The sequence below is a fragment of the Larus michahellis genome, chromosome 1, assembly GCF_964199755.1.
Source record: "Larus michahellis chromosome 1, bLarMic1.1, whole genome shotgun sequence".
In the NCBI taxonomy this organism is placed as follows: Eukaryota; Metazoa; Chordata; class Aves; order Charadriiformes; family Laridae; genus Larus; species Larus michahellis.
Genome location: NC_133896.1, coordinates 58,912,065 through 58,927,226, shown reverse-complemented (window position 1 = coordinate 58,927,226; position 15,162 = coordinate 58,912,065). Strand labels below are relative to the sequence as shown.

Sequence of the window (15,162 nt, the reverse complement as noted above, 5' to 3'; positions counted from 1 at the left end):
CTCATCTATTGCAAAAAACTATTCACCAACCCTGCCTTAGAGTTCACAGAACAATTGCAGCCTGTTTGTGGGCTGAACTATTTCAAGGACATGGCTCTTCTGCTTTACCACTGATGATGAGACTACATTTATCTGAGCCATCAAGATTCACCCACAGCAGAGCAGGCAAGTCCTCACTCTACTTGCCGCTTCCCTCAGTTCACTTGATGTTGTCAGCAGTTTGTCAGGCAACATCTGGGAAAACAAACTCGCCTCATCTGTATTCCACACATCACACATACAGTACTGCTTTATCAGCTGCTCCTTCTGCTCTGGGCCAATGCAGATCACAATGGGTTTAATGCCTATACTTCCTTGTGAGCGAACTGATATGAGATTCCATGTTGAATAACAAAGTACAGAAGCTGAGCGGTCACGTTGCACATCTTCAATAATTAGGTCTGGAGTTTACTCATGTAAGACTGAACTGAAAAAACCCACAGTATCATGCAGCCTGAAATTTGCAAGCCACAGCTGTAATGGGTCTTTAGATCAATGTTTTTCACAGGTGTGTTTTTTTCTTTTATTTAGTGTTCAAAGAAGACCATTTTCAGTTTCCAGTTATTTTGTGGGATGCATTGTTGTAATAGTTACATCTACTGCACCAGGACCAAAGCTGAATAACACGGCCAATGTGATCACATAAAGTGAATCTACATTGCCAAGTAACTTTCCAGTTTGTAGTCACAGCCATATGTGACCACATAAATTTGGAAGAGTTATGTGTGGGCCATACTGAGTAGAACAAGATTGAAGTCTGCAGCTATGGAATGGCTCAATTACTGGCACAGTTATTAGCTGCCCACACTTCAAGGATGATTATTGCTGATTACTAACTGCATGTAGCAAGTTCAGTTAATGGGAGAGAGTGGCACTGGCAGTACAGTTCACAATCTGAACAGCTTTTAAGTTGAGGGAGAGCTTTTAAGCACAGATCTCCCTTGTGGTTATTGGCAAGGCAATGAGGACACAGGCCAAGTTATGTTGGGGGAGGTCACAAGCACCTTAGTAGAACTGTGTGTTACCATCATCAAACTAGATGTTTAAAAGAAATATACGCTGCAAGCTCCCATCTCAACTGTGTCTGACCCTTTTCCTGGAAATGCTGTTATCTTGGCTCAGCTTCACAGCCAAGGCTCCTCCTCTTCTGCCTCATCCCCTATCACGTGCCTCAACATAGACCTCTCCCTGGCCATCCTTTCCAGTGCTCTACCCCTCTTCCAAGCAGGCTGATGTTAGTTTGGCAGCACCCACACCCGGGGAGAGAATGAATGTTGGCTCTTTTTGGTGCACAATGAACATGAACAGATGTGTCACCTTGCACAAGTAAAAGTCGGTCTTCTCTAAAATTTAAAGGGAACATCTGACATGCTTAATTCACAGCAACAAATAAAGTAGATATGCTGGTTTCCTGGCCCTAGAAATTCTGGGATAACCAGAGGTACCTTGTCTGCCCTTTCTGCGATGAAGCATCCAGTTCTCCTCTAAAACCTGAGAGAAAACAACACCTACTGAAGAGCCTTTTTTTTTACACCTTCCTTCAGGACACTGGTTACTCTAACTCAAAGCTAAAGAGCATGCATTTGAAGAACTGCAGGATATATTAAGAAACATTGCCAAGTACTTTAGTCTCAAAATTCTGCCTTTTAAAAAATTAATACTCTAGTGGAAGGTGATGACTGAATTCTAAGTAGCTACTTGAAAACAAAAAAGCATCCATACTATTTATGGAGGATCTAACATTATGTGCTCCCTTCCACTGTTTGAGCAGAAGCAGGACTTTTCCCAGGACTTAAGGTATTAAGCTAACATGCCAGCTCCTGCTGCATTAGAAGTAAGAAGCTGGAAGCTCATACTTATCCAAAGGGAAAAAACCAAATATGAAATGAAATGTTTTCTGTAGCAGCTAAAATGTGTTCCAAAATGATGAAACATTGGTGAATGAAAGCTAAGCAGAAAATTCTCAAGCTACTGTTCAGTTTAAACCCTTTTAAGTGTCAACAATTGGTATTGATTACAAGTTTAAATAAGAGCTATGGAGGGTCATTAAAACTGAAACATAGTATATACTGTAACACTGGATTCATAGGTCACTTTAGAAAAAGGCAGGACTTCTAGTAAACATTCCAGCATCAGATCTACGTTTTCATAAGACTGGACAGCCTAATATAGCTCCCAAGAAGAGAGGTGAAACACATGAACCCAAAATAATCATTAAATCCTCTCTGGAGGCTATGTAGGAAACACATGAGATGAGCTCCTACAGCTGTCTGTAAACAGCTCTTCTGTCTTCTTTGCTAAAACTTGCAGGATGATCTGGATATGAGCCAGCATCACACTTGTGTTTTTTTAAACTCCATTTATATTTACAACTCTTTGCTGTCCTTTGGCAGTGTCTGTCACATTCACCTATGCTGAGTACTACTTTATACTGTGTTTTTTGACAACTGAAATCAGGGAAATTGCTTGGTATGGCAGTATGATGCGCTCTGAGCAAGAGTGGTGGACCTGTAAAGTTGTATTTATGCATCAATACTTGCATCCAGTAGGAAAGTGGTCCCCAACCTAAAGCTTGTGTGTTACATGCAGGGCAGTGCCATGTTGTTTTAGGTCATCAGCCACATAAAAATTAAAGTTGAGTGAAGATGGAGGGACAAAACAAGACTTTTCTATGTAGCCTCATATCTGCACAGTGTTTTGCCTATAAATCAGCAAGTTGGGGATCACTGAAGTAAGCTCTCTTGGTTATTATTTGCTTAACTAGATTGCACCATACCCCAGTGACCAGAAGGAAAACACTAAGAGGTCTGTCTTGCCCAGCTGAGAGGCTAATTAAGCACTGTAAAATCCTACAATTTGCAGAAAAGCACATGCAGTATAGACACATACAAGATTTACAAGAACAAACCTCCTCCTTGCTATAAAGAACAGAAGGGAGATCTCTAGCTAATTAGGTTAATATCTGCTTATAGCTTCATGTGGAAGGACCAATAAAACGATAAAAAACAGCTAGAAACAAAATATTTTTCTCAAGGATCATTTTTTCTCTTTTCCATCTCTTTCTACGACTGTTTGTACTCAAGATTCTACAACACAGTGTGCTTTGAATTTACCCCTTAATTAGCACAGCAATTTGCTAAATTTTGTTTTTTCCTTGTTTCAGGGTGCTGTTCAGATCAGCCTGATAAGTCATACAAATTATTGCCACCAACTCCAAATGCTAAAATCTGAATACTTCATTCTACCTCCACAGCTAAAAAACGTGCAGCTCGAACTCAATGCTGTGATGCTGTGCCTCCGTGATATAATTTAAACTTTCTAACTATGAAAAGATAATTACTTTATGCTTTGAGTAAGTGATTTTTTTTCCCCCTTGGAACTCTCTTCATATTCAGTCCTTTTGAAAGGGCATCCAGATAAAAAAAAAGGTAGGTATTTCAAAATGTAGTAGTAATATCTCATCAGAGTGTTATGTACTAACGGTGTTACACACCCATGCTGAAGGAATGCTGGGTAGTTGAGTGTTACCAGTAACAGACTTGGGCTTATTGAGTAAGATACTTAAGATTCCAGAATTGCTACTAGAAAGAAGCAACCTTAGAGAACATAACGTGATCAGATGCAAATCAACCTGGGCAACCATAATCCTCTTGATAGCAGGTAAAATTCTAGGCTGCTAAACAACATATTCCATTAGCAGAGAAACTGCAGTGATTTTAGCCATTTGGTATCTTCTAGTTAAGCGTAACTGGGGCTACAATCATGTGGGCTAGAATTAGTTTTAGCCAGGGAGAATATTTTAGCCAGCAATTCTCCCACAAGTCACCAATCCAGAGGGATGAATAACAATGGGATCACATGAAACCAGAAGCGTATGAGTAACACTTGTGTTTGTCATTACCTTGAGCTCATCTGCATCATAGAAGTCTATGCGCACAGCAGGGACCATCCATGTCTGGAAGAGAGTCGCCAGGATCTGTTTGGCAATTGCATCTGCGATGAGGTGGAAGTGGAGTGGGTTTCGCCTGATATGAGAAGAGAAAGGAATGCATTAGTTCAAAGGTTTTTAATTCCTGCTGTAAAAGAGCAACATCAGAACTTATAAAGCTTTATCTATGTCTAAGGTCTCAAGGTAAAGCATACAGCGTGTTCGGTGGAGTCCTGCTCTGTGGCCAAAATGCTGAGACACTTAAAATTTGAATAAACATGACAATGATAGAAATACTGGATGAGTTTCTGGGTGCTTGTAAATAAACATAGTTCCTTTGACTTCAGTGGAATGTGATGATTTATAACAGCTCAGGATCTGGTCCCTTCTACCGGCTCCTTAAAAGAAGGCCAAGTTAATCCCCCTTTGGGGACTTGAGCTGTGAAAGTGATTGCTTTCAGTTTCTAGGTCAACCTGGTAATTTATCTTTGTGGTAAGAACAGTTGTCTGTGGAGAAGTGGGAGTGGAAGGGAAGGTTAAAAAACAATCATCTGAACAAGGTGAAATTCCATTGATTTTCCACACATCTTTTCTACAAAGAGAACTTAGGGTATCAACAGCTGTCCTATGGGAACCCAAAATGAGATGTTTCAGGTGAGTGCCTTCTAGCTACTGGCTAGTGACTAGAATGGAGACTGTAAATCTCCCCACATCCTTGTTCCTAAGACAGAGGGAGGGTTGAAGAAAAGCAGGAAGAAAGAAAACATTTTACACTTCAAAACGCCAGATTTAGGTTCACCTATGTAGTTATAGGACTTGGAGTAAGTGAAAAACTTCAAAACAAGATGAGTGAAGACAGTATGAGCAAGAATGGCACGGCTGGACAAAGTGTATAGATATAGTAATATATATAGTCTTCCATACTAGGTTTTATAGTAATGCGAACTTGGACATTACAAATCCCATGTTGGAATCCCTTAACCTTGCTTCTCTCTTTGAGGGACAGTAAGCAAAAAAGTCTGATCTTTACTCAACTTCTGTGGTAGGAGTATAAAAACCTGTCAGTGGAAGTTAGGCAAGATTTGCAGTCTTCCATGCTTAACCCTAGGTTAGCAACTTTCCCTGTCCGCAGAGAAGGACAGAGTTTGCAAAAGCCACTAAGAAGACAGATGGTTCATTTAGACTTTAGCATTAGTTCAACCTTTCTTTGATCCCTAGAGTGGAATAGCGGAGTCTCATTTCTGTGAAATTTATAAAGGTAAATGGGTGTACTTGTTAACAGATATTTTTCATCTAAAAAGAGAAGCATTTAGTTTCAAATGCTGGCTAAAGTGGAAGATGACTGATGCTACTACATTCTGCTGTGTGAACAAGAAGTGAGGAAATCTATGTTAGTTCAGGCCAACGTACTTCCATTACACTTTTGGCCTTAACTCAAAAGATGAAAGTTATTTCTTTCTCCATTTCGGGCATTAATGAACAATACGTGCCTTTCTCTTTAATGCTACTCTTCTTGCTTTGATGAGTAATACTTTTTCTCACTGAACAAAGTCCACAAAAAAACCCCCATAAAAGTACATATAATGGTTCATAGTACCATAACACACCTCTCAGCAGAAACAGGAGATTGTTGCAAGAAGCAGTATATGGCTGGATTTTACAGTGTTAGAAATACTGCACCTAAGATCCAATCCAATACCCAGGGATGACAGTGAAGCTCTTGTACTGGCTTCAAGGCCACTATGGATCAAATTATGTTCTTATAGGAAAAGCAGAAAAGGGCTGCTTACAAGCCTTATATATGAGATAATCGTGATGGCAGAATAAACCCGCAGCTGATCTGCATTTAACAATACCCAAAACACTAAGCCGCAACATGCTTTCCAAAAAGACAAAGGTCTTTCAATCTCCAGCTTGCCCTGGAGTGAGGAGAGGAGAGGGAAAGGCGTAGGCTGCCAGCTGCTGAGTGTCCCATTATCAAGCTAAAGGGATCACAGCAATTATATCTGCTTCACCAGCCCAGCAGGAGAGAAGAAGAGGACATCCTGGCTCATGCAGATTCCGCAGTAACCAGGCACCTTGCCAAGAAAAAATTGGGAAATAGCAGTGATCAGAAAATACGTTTCATTAGCAGAGAAAAGGCCAAGAGAAACAAAGTACAACACCAGTGGCTTTGGGTACAGGCAAAGCAATACCTCAAGGCAAATAAGTGTTAAATGTCAACATACACATTCCACATAGGTCCCTCTGCTTAGCAGGGGCTGAGTCTGGTATCTGGTAGGACTATTTCCCAGCTGGTGTTCTTTAGTAATTTCTTTTCCTTTTTTTCAGGGTCATTTATCTAGATATTGCAAAGTAGAATAAGAAGAGTAAAAAATCAGTTAAAAGCAAGGAAGAAACATCTTCTTTCAAACCATCATTTAGTTAAATGGAATTGATATAAAATATCTGAAGATGAAATACACTAGTTGAAAAGAAAAAATCTGATACAAAGACACTCAGATGTTCAGTAGCAGGTTATACTTATCTGAATGACCCAGAGTGTATGAAACTTAAATGGGAACAAGTGGGTGACATTTTCTTTAGTTCAGCTCCTACTGGGAAAAAGAAAAAAGCAGTAGTTGTACTCCTACACAGAAATCTCTTTTGAGTTGTTAGCCTCATGGTAGAGATTCAGCTGGAAGGAAAGTATGTGTCAGAAGCAAAGTAGAAGATTATCACTTACAAAAATACATCCCCAAAACAGAACAGTGACCCACTGACATCTACAACTAAATGTGCATCAGTCACAGAAAATTTTACTCCAGATGAGATTTTAGTTATGTGAAGTGTGAGGTATAGCGTGGTGCTAGAAGCCAACAGAGCACAGACTCAAACCTGGAAGACCTTCTGAAGGTAACAGAACTAGCGTACACACAGATGACATCTTTTACCTCTTCTGGTGTCTGCAATATGCAAAAGATATGAATTGCTTCAAAGTGTTTATGAAATAAGTTCAGAAGTTTAAAGATCAACCGACATCCATTGTAAAAGATATGGAAGAGATTCTGTAAGATGAGAAATCTTTCTCAAGAGATATGAGAAAGGGATGTCATCATTATTTGCCAACATGACTGAATCACTGGCTGTAAGAATTAGGGGTGACAATCAGGATATTGTGAAGGATTCCACTGAAAGCTACATTTCATTACACTCAGATGTTTTGCTCTACCATTTGGTGTGAGTGAAAGCTATTCCATTCTTCAGACTGGTCTTCTTCCAGGACAAAGACATTTTGGGATACGAGGTTTATAAAACTGAAATCAAGCTGTATTGCTTCTATGATAATTTAAGGAATAGCCATTTGGAGAGCTATCCTTCACAGGCATTTAGCAGCTACGGTTTAAAAAGTTTGGGAAAGGCTGGGGGAGATACCTGAGTCTTCCAGAGGGAGGCTTGAGAGTCCCTCATTTGGGCAACAAGGAAGGGTAGCATGGCCTTTGGATAAGTTTAATGAGCAGCTGAAAACACTGAAGTTTGCTATTGGAAGTTGAGTAGCATGAAACCGGAAAAAATACAATGCTCTGGTTAAAGAGAAACCCGACTTCTTTCTGTTGTGAAGGTAGATCGAGTTATGAAAAGGATTTCAATGCTGTGGTTTCCTGCAATAGCAGGGGAGTTAATGAGATGACCCAATAGGTTTCAGGTTTTTTCCAATTCCCTGAGCCTCAGGACTTCAGTGCAAGCCATCTTTCTTGGGTTGAAGGGAACCTGGAATCAAGTCTCAATGAAAGTGATGACCAACACAAACCTCTTCTCTCGCTCCAAAGGTGAGGTGGACTTTGTTTGATTACACCTTCTCTAACGAACTCAAAGCACAGCTGTGTGTTACATTTATTTGTAATGTATATGTTATCCCCTATAACTCATTTTCCACTAGGCACATCAACAGAGTGAAAAAACACACATGGTGGAGGTTGGTTATATCTTGTAGTGCTAGAAAGCACTATACTGTAAATGGTGACAGTATACGCAACTATGGAATAATATAGGTCAATATATGAAAATCTGGATAAACTTCTCTTACAAAATTAATAGGTTTTTGAAAATTCCCAGTATTCGTGAGAATTCGAACGTTTGGAAGTTGAGGTGTCTAGTGTCCCAGGTTTCAGAACAGACAACCCTTGAACTCTTAGCCCCAGCTCTTCCAGATTCCTCACTATAAAAGCAGGTATTGAAACAGCCAGAGAATTTCTCCCAAGGTCCAGAAATATTTTATCTCATTTTTGTCAAAGATTTTGAACATCTGAATTTTTACCAACTACAACTTTTCACAGTTTCTGCTACATGGAAAATGCTGATGCACTGATGTCTTAATGCAGAAGAATGTCTTTCAAAATATATGTATTTCCCATCAAGTGGAAACTCAAGGTTTTAACCATTCTATTTAGAAAACTGCAAATCTTCGTATATTAAATTATTTCGACTTATCTTAAGATCAGAACACTATATGACAAAGTAAACCATACGTAAAGAGCAGCTATTTACTTTCCTAAAATGCTTTCCTCAAAAAGGAATGAAAAGAGATTCTGGCCAAGATTTTCAAGCATGGATGCTTAAATATAGGCTTTTAGGCCTAAATATAGGAGATTAAATGAATGCTCTCATTTTCAGAATTGCTGAGGTTCTACAAAGTTAGTAAAATGAAAAGAAGTCAGTAATTTTAAAAGTCAAGTTATGAATTTAGGACCCTATTCCGAGGTACCCTTTTCTATATATAATATTTATCATGATGTCTTATTTTTACATTTCAAAACTTCTTACTCTTCATCAGTTTTGATCTGCTTGCTGAAGCATTTGTGACCCATTCTTTTTGAATAGCCACTGCCGCAGAGTTAAATACAAAAATCTGCAATTGAAAAAGGGAGTAGTGAACCAAGACTCACTCTTCCCTTCTGTATTATTCCATAGCTCAGTTGTTAGCAGTTCAAAAAGCAGCTGCTTGGTTGCACAGCTCTCTCTCTGCAACAGAGGAATTTTATTTTCTAAGAATATAAAAAGGTCAGTAGCCCAGGGGGTTTATTTCCAAAACCTATACTTTATTAAGGGAAGCACAACAAGGTAATACCTTTTATATCTGTAACAAATGGTTACAAGAACTTCAAACAGAAATTATAAAAGGCAGCTTGGGAAATTTTTTTTTCCTAATGCCCATATGACAATCCCTCTCTCATACAGGGAGAATTTTAATTTGGAAATCATTACAGATTTTTCATACCCCTTCATATCCAGTATTGATTAAAATGCTCCCCAAACTATCGGAGGGATCTTAAAGATGTACTAGCTGCCTCATTCATGGATCTTCTTGTTTTGTGTTAATTTATAGAAGCACTTTGGGAAATAGGAAGAGATTCATGGGCATATTTTTTTAAACATTGCTTTCTCCATTATGCCTCCATTGTTAGGACAGCTAGAAAATACAAAAAGAAGTGTGCATTACTGATGCATCTATATTGATCAGAGAAACCTGTTCATCAGAGAGACCCAGAGAAACAGAGTTCATGCATGAATTATGGCATAAGTTTTTGCCATAAGAATCTCCCACAAAATAGACTGACATGTTAGAAAAGTTGGAAACAATGACAGAGGTTTTAAATTCTCAAATTAACCCCATTAAGGCAAAGTGGTCTCCCTGGAATACAGCCATTAGATTACATAAGCTTTAATTACCAGCCAGTGTTGACTTGAGACTCTTACTTGGAAATTACATGTCATCTTTTTTATTTAATTTAGATTTTCATTTGGTTTGCCTTATTCTACTTGTTCTGAGAAGTCATACAGCAATCTATAACAGTTTCATATTCTAATATTAAAAATGCTTATACATACGCTTAACTGTAAGGTTATAAGCAACCTTCTTAAAGCAAAGAGGCTACTTTGTATTAGAAAGCATTTGTCTAGTTGACTGGGTTTATTTACACTACAAAACCCCACCAGCATTACAATGCCACTATTGCTGTAGGACAGATTGAGCGTACAGCTAAAGAAGTAATCATGACCACTTCTCCAAAGAAGAGGGACTAACAGAGGGAAGAAAAAAAAAAAAAGAAGCCAGTATTAGCTAGCACAAAAGAGGAGTTAATTCTTCACAGATTCTCAGGTTGACCTAACTGCCAGCAACATTACGATTTTGTAATTTTGGCCTTTCTTTGTTCCCAAAGGACACATGGTATTTAGCTTGTCTTTGGAAAAGATAAGAGTACATTAAAAATAATTTTCACTCTTTCTCAAGTTAAGACTTATCTAAGCAGAGACAGAAATCATCTTTGCAATATAAAACTGTATCTCATGGTCTGTTTCTGTGGCACTCTAAGCTTTATAATTTTCATAAACAAAAACACTGAAAATGACCAATGTAACTTGGACCAGTAGTTGCAAAAAGTTTCAAGGAGAGTTATTAGCCACAGGACACTTGAAAAAGAAACGGAGATGATTTCTGCATACTACTGTATACACTGTTTCCAAAACCACTTGCATTTCATTTTGCCCATTTTTCCCAATATCTTTAATTTTTAGGGTTCACTCTTTTGCTTTGGAAAAACTAAAGTTAAGTTGCACTTAGGACACAGTAATATGAGCTTGGCTGTGTTAAACTGGCTCAGATATTTTTTTTTTTTTTTACCACTGCAACAGATTTATAAAATCTGTCATAATTAGGAACTAGATGCCCAAGAGAGGAAAGCAGGAAAGTTGCAGACTTGGACTAAGTACTCATTCTACAAGCCTCCCTCTGTGCAGCACTGCCAATGCATATTTATAAGAGTTTGCAAACCCTGCACTGTCCCAGCTCTGCTGAGTCTCCTCCTGAGAACAGACTGTCAGTTATGTCAAACTGGGTGTTAAAAGCTGCTGGGATTTTGTGGCTTGAGCATACGTTTTTCTAAAGACAAAACTGGAATCAAGCTCCTTTTCCATTGGGAATGAAACACATTTCTGAACTGTGCTGTTCTTATAAGGAATCAACCACACCACCCCTTTCCCCTCCTCTTCCCACTCTTTGGAACCTGAAGACAGATATAGTTTCTCAAATGGTTTGAACAAGCAGCTTTCCTCAGTCTTACAATATATATATGGTATGACTAGAATCAGAAACTTGCTTTTTTAGACCCGGGGAGAGCTGAAATGTTCAATATGCACGATCTGCTGTACATTCACGCAAGAGAGAATAGACAGCACACTCCACCTATAGAAACTCCTGTAGTTCTTGTTCTTAATGACCCAGCACCCCTGCTGTTTTGTGTCTCCCTGTCTAGCACTCTAGCTCAAAGTTGGGGGCGTAACAAATACGTTAATGCATGGAAGGAAGACAATTAGACTGACATGGCCTCCTTTTCTCTGAATTTTTCCATTAGAGAAGTAGGGATTCCCTACAGAACTAGGGAATTTAGGTACCTCTTTTTTTCTATCAAAATGCACAGCTAAAACATGCTTTAATTACTAAACTAGACAAAAATGCTAATAAATGCATTAAAAATGACATGCACAGGAAGGACATGGATCTGCTGGAATGGGTCCAGAGGAGGGCCACGAAGACGATCTGAGGGCTGGAGCACCTCTCCTATGAAGACAGGCTGAGAGAGTTGGGGTTGTTCAGCCTGGAGAAGAGAAAGCTCCAGGGAGACCTTATAGCGGCCTTCCAGTACCTAAAGGCAGCCTACAGGAAGGATGGGAAGGGACTCTTTATGAGGGAATATAGCAATAGGATGAGCGGTAACGGTTTTAAACTGAAAGAGGGTAGATTTAGATTAGATATTAGGAAGAAATTCTTTACTGTGAAGGTGGTGAGACCCTGGAACAGGTTGCCCGGAGGTGTTGTGGAGGCCCCTTTCCTGGAAGTGTTCAAGGCCAGGTTGAGGGCTTTGAGCAGCCTGGTCTAGTGGGAGGTGTCCCGGCCCAGGCCAGGGGGGTTGGAACTAGATGATCTTTAAGGTCACTTCCAACCCAAACCATTCTATGATTCTATGACATTTCCATGAATTCCAGACAAATTCACTGAAATCAGTGCTCTTAACAACAAACACCAACTGAAGTGCGGCAGAAAGAGGCGAGAATATTAAGTGTGGTTGCTTTGAGAGGCCAGTTGTTTAACCAGTAGATTGTATTCAGGGTCTTGCAGGGCAGCATTGAGGTGCCACGCCACAGCTGCCCAAGAAGAACCCACACTGTGCCTGGCTACATAACAGCCGTGATTTAGACACAAGGGTCTTTCAGTTATTCAATATGCTCTCCTACACTCTTGTTACAGGCAAATTCTGCACATGCTATATCAGGTTTCGCTGAACATTGACTGTAAGAAACTTCAAAAAAGGAAAAGAAAATAATCTGACAGTATGTTTGGAGGCATGTTCATTCTGTTCTTGCAAAACTTTATATATATTGAATGTGGTGATCCTACAAATGAAGGACCAGTAGCCTAACTTCAGAAATTAGGATAGAACAAGCAAACAACTTCTCCACTGGAAACATAGAGTCCTTTCAAAGGTCTATTTTGCTTGGCTTATTGGACAATGCTAGCTAGGATACATTCCCTGGTGAACATTTAGAGGTTAGAAGAAAAAACATCTCCATGCCTGTTTTCAGTAATGACCTTCAAGTCAGATGGTGAACTTGCTACTGATGTAAAGAAGCATCCACTACCTGAACCGACCACCTCCAGCTCTCCTAACTCATTCCTCCTAATGCAGTATCATGAGCTGTCTCCATCCTTCGTTCCTACAATTAAATAGATCCTAGCAACTAAAAGAAGCCTTCTTTCCACACATAATTTTTCAAGTGCATGCTAGTCACCAAGATAACACTGCACATGGAAACCAATGCAAGGAATCTTCATTCTAAATCAATTTTCAGCTGAGTTTGTTGTTTGTTTGGTTTTTATTCTCCAGTCGCCTTCACCATTGCCTCTCCAAAGAGAAAGATCCAAGAAAGGAGTGTCTCTGAGGCATGGCCCTCTGCACGTGTAGCCATAGCATCAACAGACGCTTAAGATGCCTGTATTTTATAGAAGATAAGGAAGAAATGTCTGTAAGAAGCTCTAAGTCTTCTTTGAGAACATCTTCCCTTTCTAGTGAATTTATGCCTTGCAAAAAAGCTAGTTCTAGGCAGGAACAGACTTAGATTTGTCTTTAAGCATGTTTTGAGCAAACAAGTGAGACCGGCTATCTTGAATGTAACTAACTGTACTAAAGTTTCATTAGCCATACTGGACTTTATCTTGATGACCTCTGCTGAGCTAGACAAATCTTTTGAGATGAGCAGTACTGCTAGCCTAACAGCAAATACGTTCTTGACAAGGGCAGAATCCACCAGACTTAGAAATACCAATGTTAATTCCCTTTGGTTTGGTTTCATATTTTTAATGAAATATAATTCCAAGTTACATAACTGTGCCATTATATGGCAGAATTGTTTATAAGTTTGCTAATTGCTCAGATGAATGGCTTATGTAAAAAAGGGACATTGCCTTTAAGTAACACAGAAAGAGATTGTTTAAACCTTTGAGCTGTGAGATTCCTATTATTTACAGAACATTTGGAAAAATACAGATTAGAGTCTTCTCAAAATGGATGCAAGTACTTGGAGAGAAAAACAGTGAGAAGCTAACCACTTGGATAAATCATCTCACCATAAAAATGCATATTTGCAAGAAATCCTTTAGAAACAAGAATCAAAATAGACAAAACGCCACACATCCTTGCAATAGAAAGCCAGTTTACACTGAATAATTCAGAAGTCTAATTGGAAATAGATATAGTTTTAAAATTTAACAGGATTTTAACATTCAGAAAAATCCTGCACCGAACATGATACAGGTTTTTACTGTTGTTTTGCTTTTGTTATGCTTCTTTTAGCATTGCTTTTCTGCTCCTAGCCTTCATCTAACATGAACATACTACTTCTGGAAAGACTTGCAAAGGCTACGTGCTGATAGTGAAAGTTACTCATGTATTTTGGAGAATTTGCCCTCTCCACCTGCACTCTAGCCAACCTCTTAAACAATATTTACTGAGTCTGCTTCCACATTGTACATTACCAAAAACGGATAAAAGTTCAAATGGTGTACTAAATTAGCACATGACATGAAAAAGAGTCGTCTTCCCTGCAATAAAATTATCATTCAATATAAAGCAGTGTATTGAAACTTCCTCCTTAGTAAACTCTTTTTACTCTGTGCATATTTTATTAGTCTGCCTGTCCTGTTTGTGTCAAAGAGCCTGATCACTTCCCTGTTTTAATCCACTTTTTGCAACACTGTCGAAAAACATCTCTGAGAGCCATAACTAAACTGGACAAGGCATATACATATATGCCCACACACAGTTTAATACCATTTCTCTTCTTCTGGAGCTGCTGTTTATTAAGGGAATTGAATATTTGAATATTTGAATATTTGAATATTTTCTCTTCATTGTACATTTATGCCTCTCAATTCCGGGATCTAACTGTGCTCCACGTGCTAAAACCAGGTTGCAAGGGGACTGCGAGTAGCCCTTCCAAAGCCAGAATAAATAATCTGACTTTAATGAAATAATACTGACTATAGTAACAGGTTCACTTTGAAAAATAAATGTCTAAATGGGAAGCTGGGATAGTCAAGTAACCAGTGTGTATTTATGTGTATAGCTTTCAAATTACCATCTACACCTGTGCCAAAAAACTGATACCAGAAATAGTCTAAATGAATACAATGCTATTATTACCATTACTGTTATTATTTTACAACATTCAGGAGTGTGCAGATGCTTTACAGTACAGACAGATACTGTCCCTACTCCCACAATGCAACAGGGGTAACACGTGGATCTCTGATCCCTCTAATTCACTAAAAATCTTTACACAGGTGAATCTATTTGTGGTGGTCATAAATGTCACGCTTCCTTCCTTCCAAAGAAAAAGCAACCACGGGAGGGAACCTGACTTGCTTCTGAAGTAAGAGAATCAATGTAAAAAGAGCTTACTTAGCCATCATCAGATATAAAATATACAAGAAAAGAAAGCTACCCTTACCTGTGAAATAAGACAGACTTGACAAGTGTGACAACATCCCGACTGGCGTTGTACCCTGCACAAACAATGGCAACGTGGATGGTCTGTGGGAGAAAAGGAACAAAAAGAACAAAAATTAAAGCCTGCTCCTGTGTTCTATCATTCATTAAGGA

At 39.0% G+C, this 15,162-nt stretch overlaps 1 protein-coding gene across 4 annotated transcripts in view; it reads right to left on the bottom strand.

The window, feature by feature from the left end:
* LARGE1 (LARGE xylosyl- and glucuronyltransferase 1) overlaps positions 1-15,162 on the bottom strand; it is a 282,679-nt gene that overhangs the window by 122,547 nt on the left and 144,970 nt on the right. For all 4 annotated transcript variants that reach the window (XM_074580461.1, XM_074580471.1, XM_074580481.1 and 1 more), the window contains 2 exons: positions 15,011-15,093; positions 3,941-4,064 (listed from right to left, as the gene is read on the bottom strand). In XM_074580461.1, coding sequence (XP_074436562.1) covers positions 3,941-4,064; positions 15,011-15,093 — 207 coding nt within the window. The remainder of the gene's footprint in view (positions 1-3,940; positions 4,065-15,010; positions 15,094-15,162) is intronic.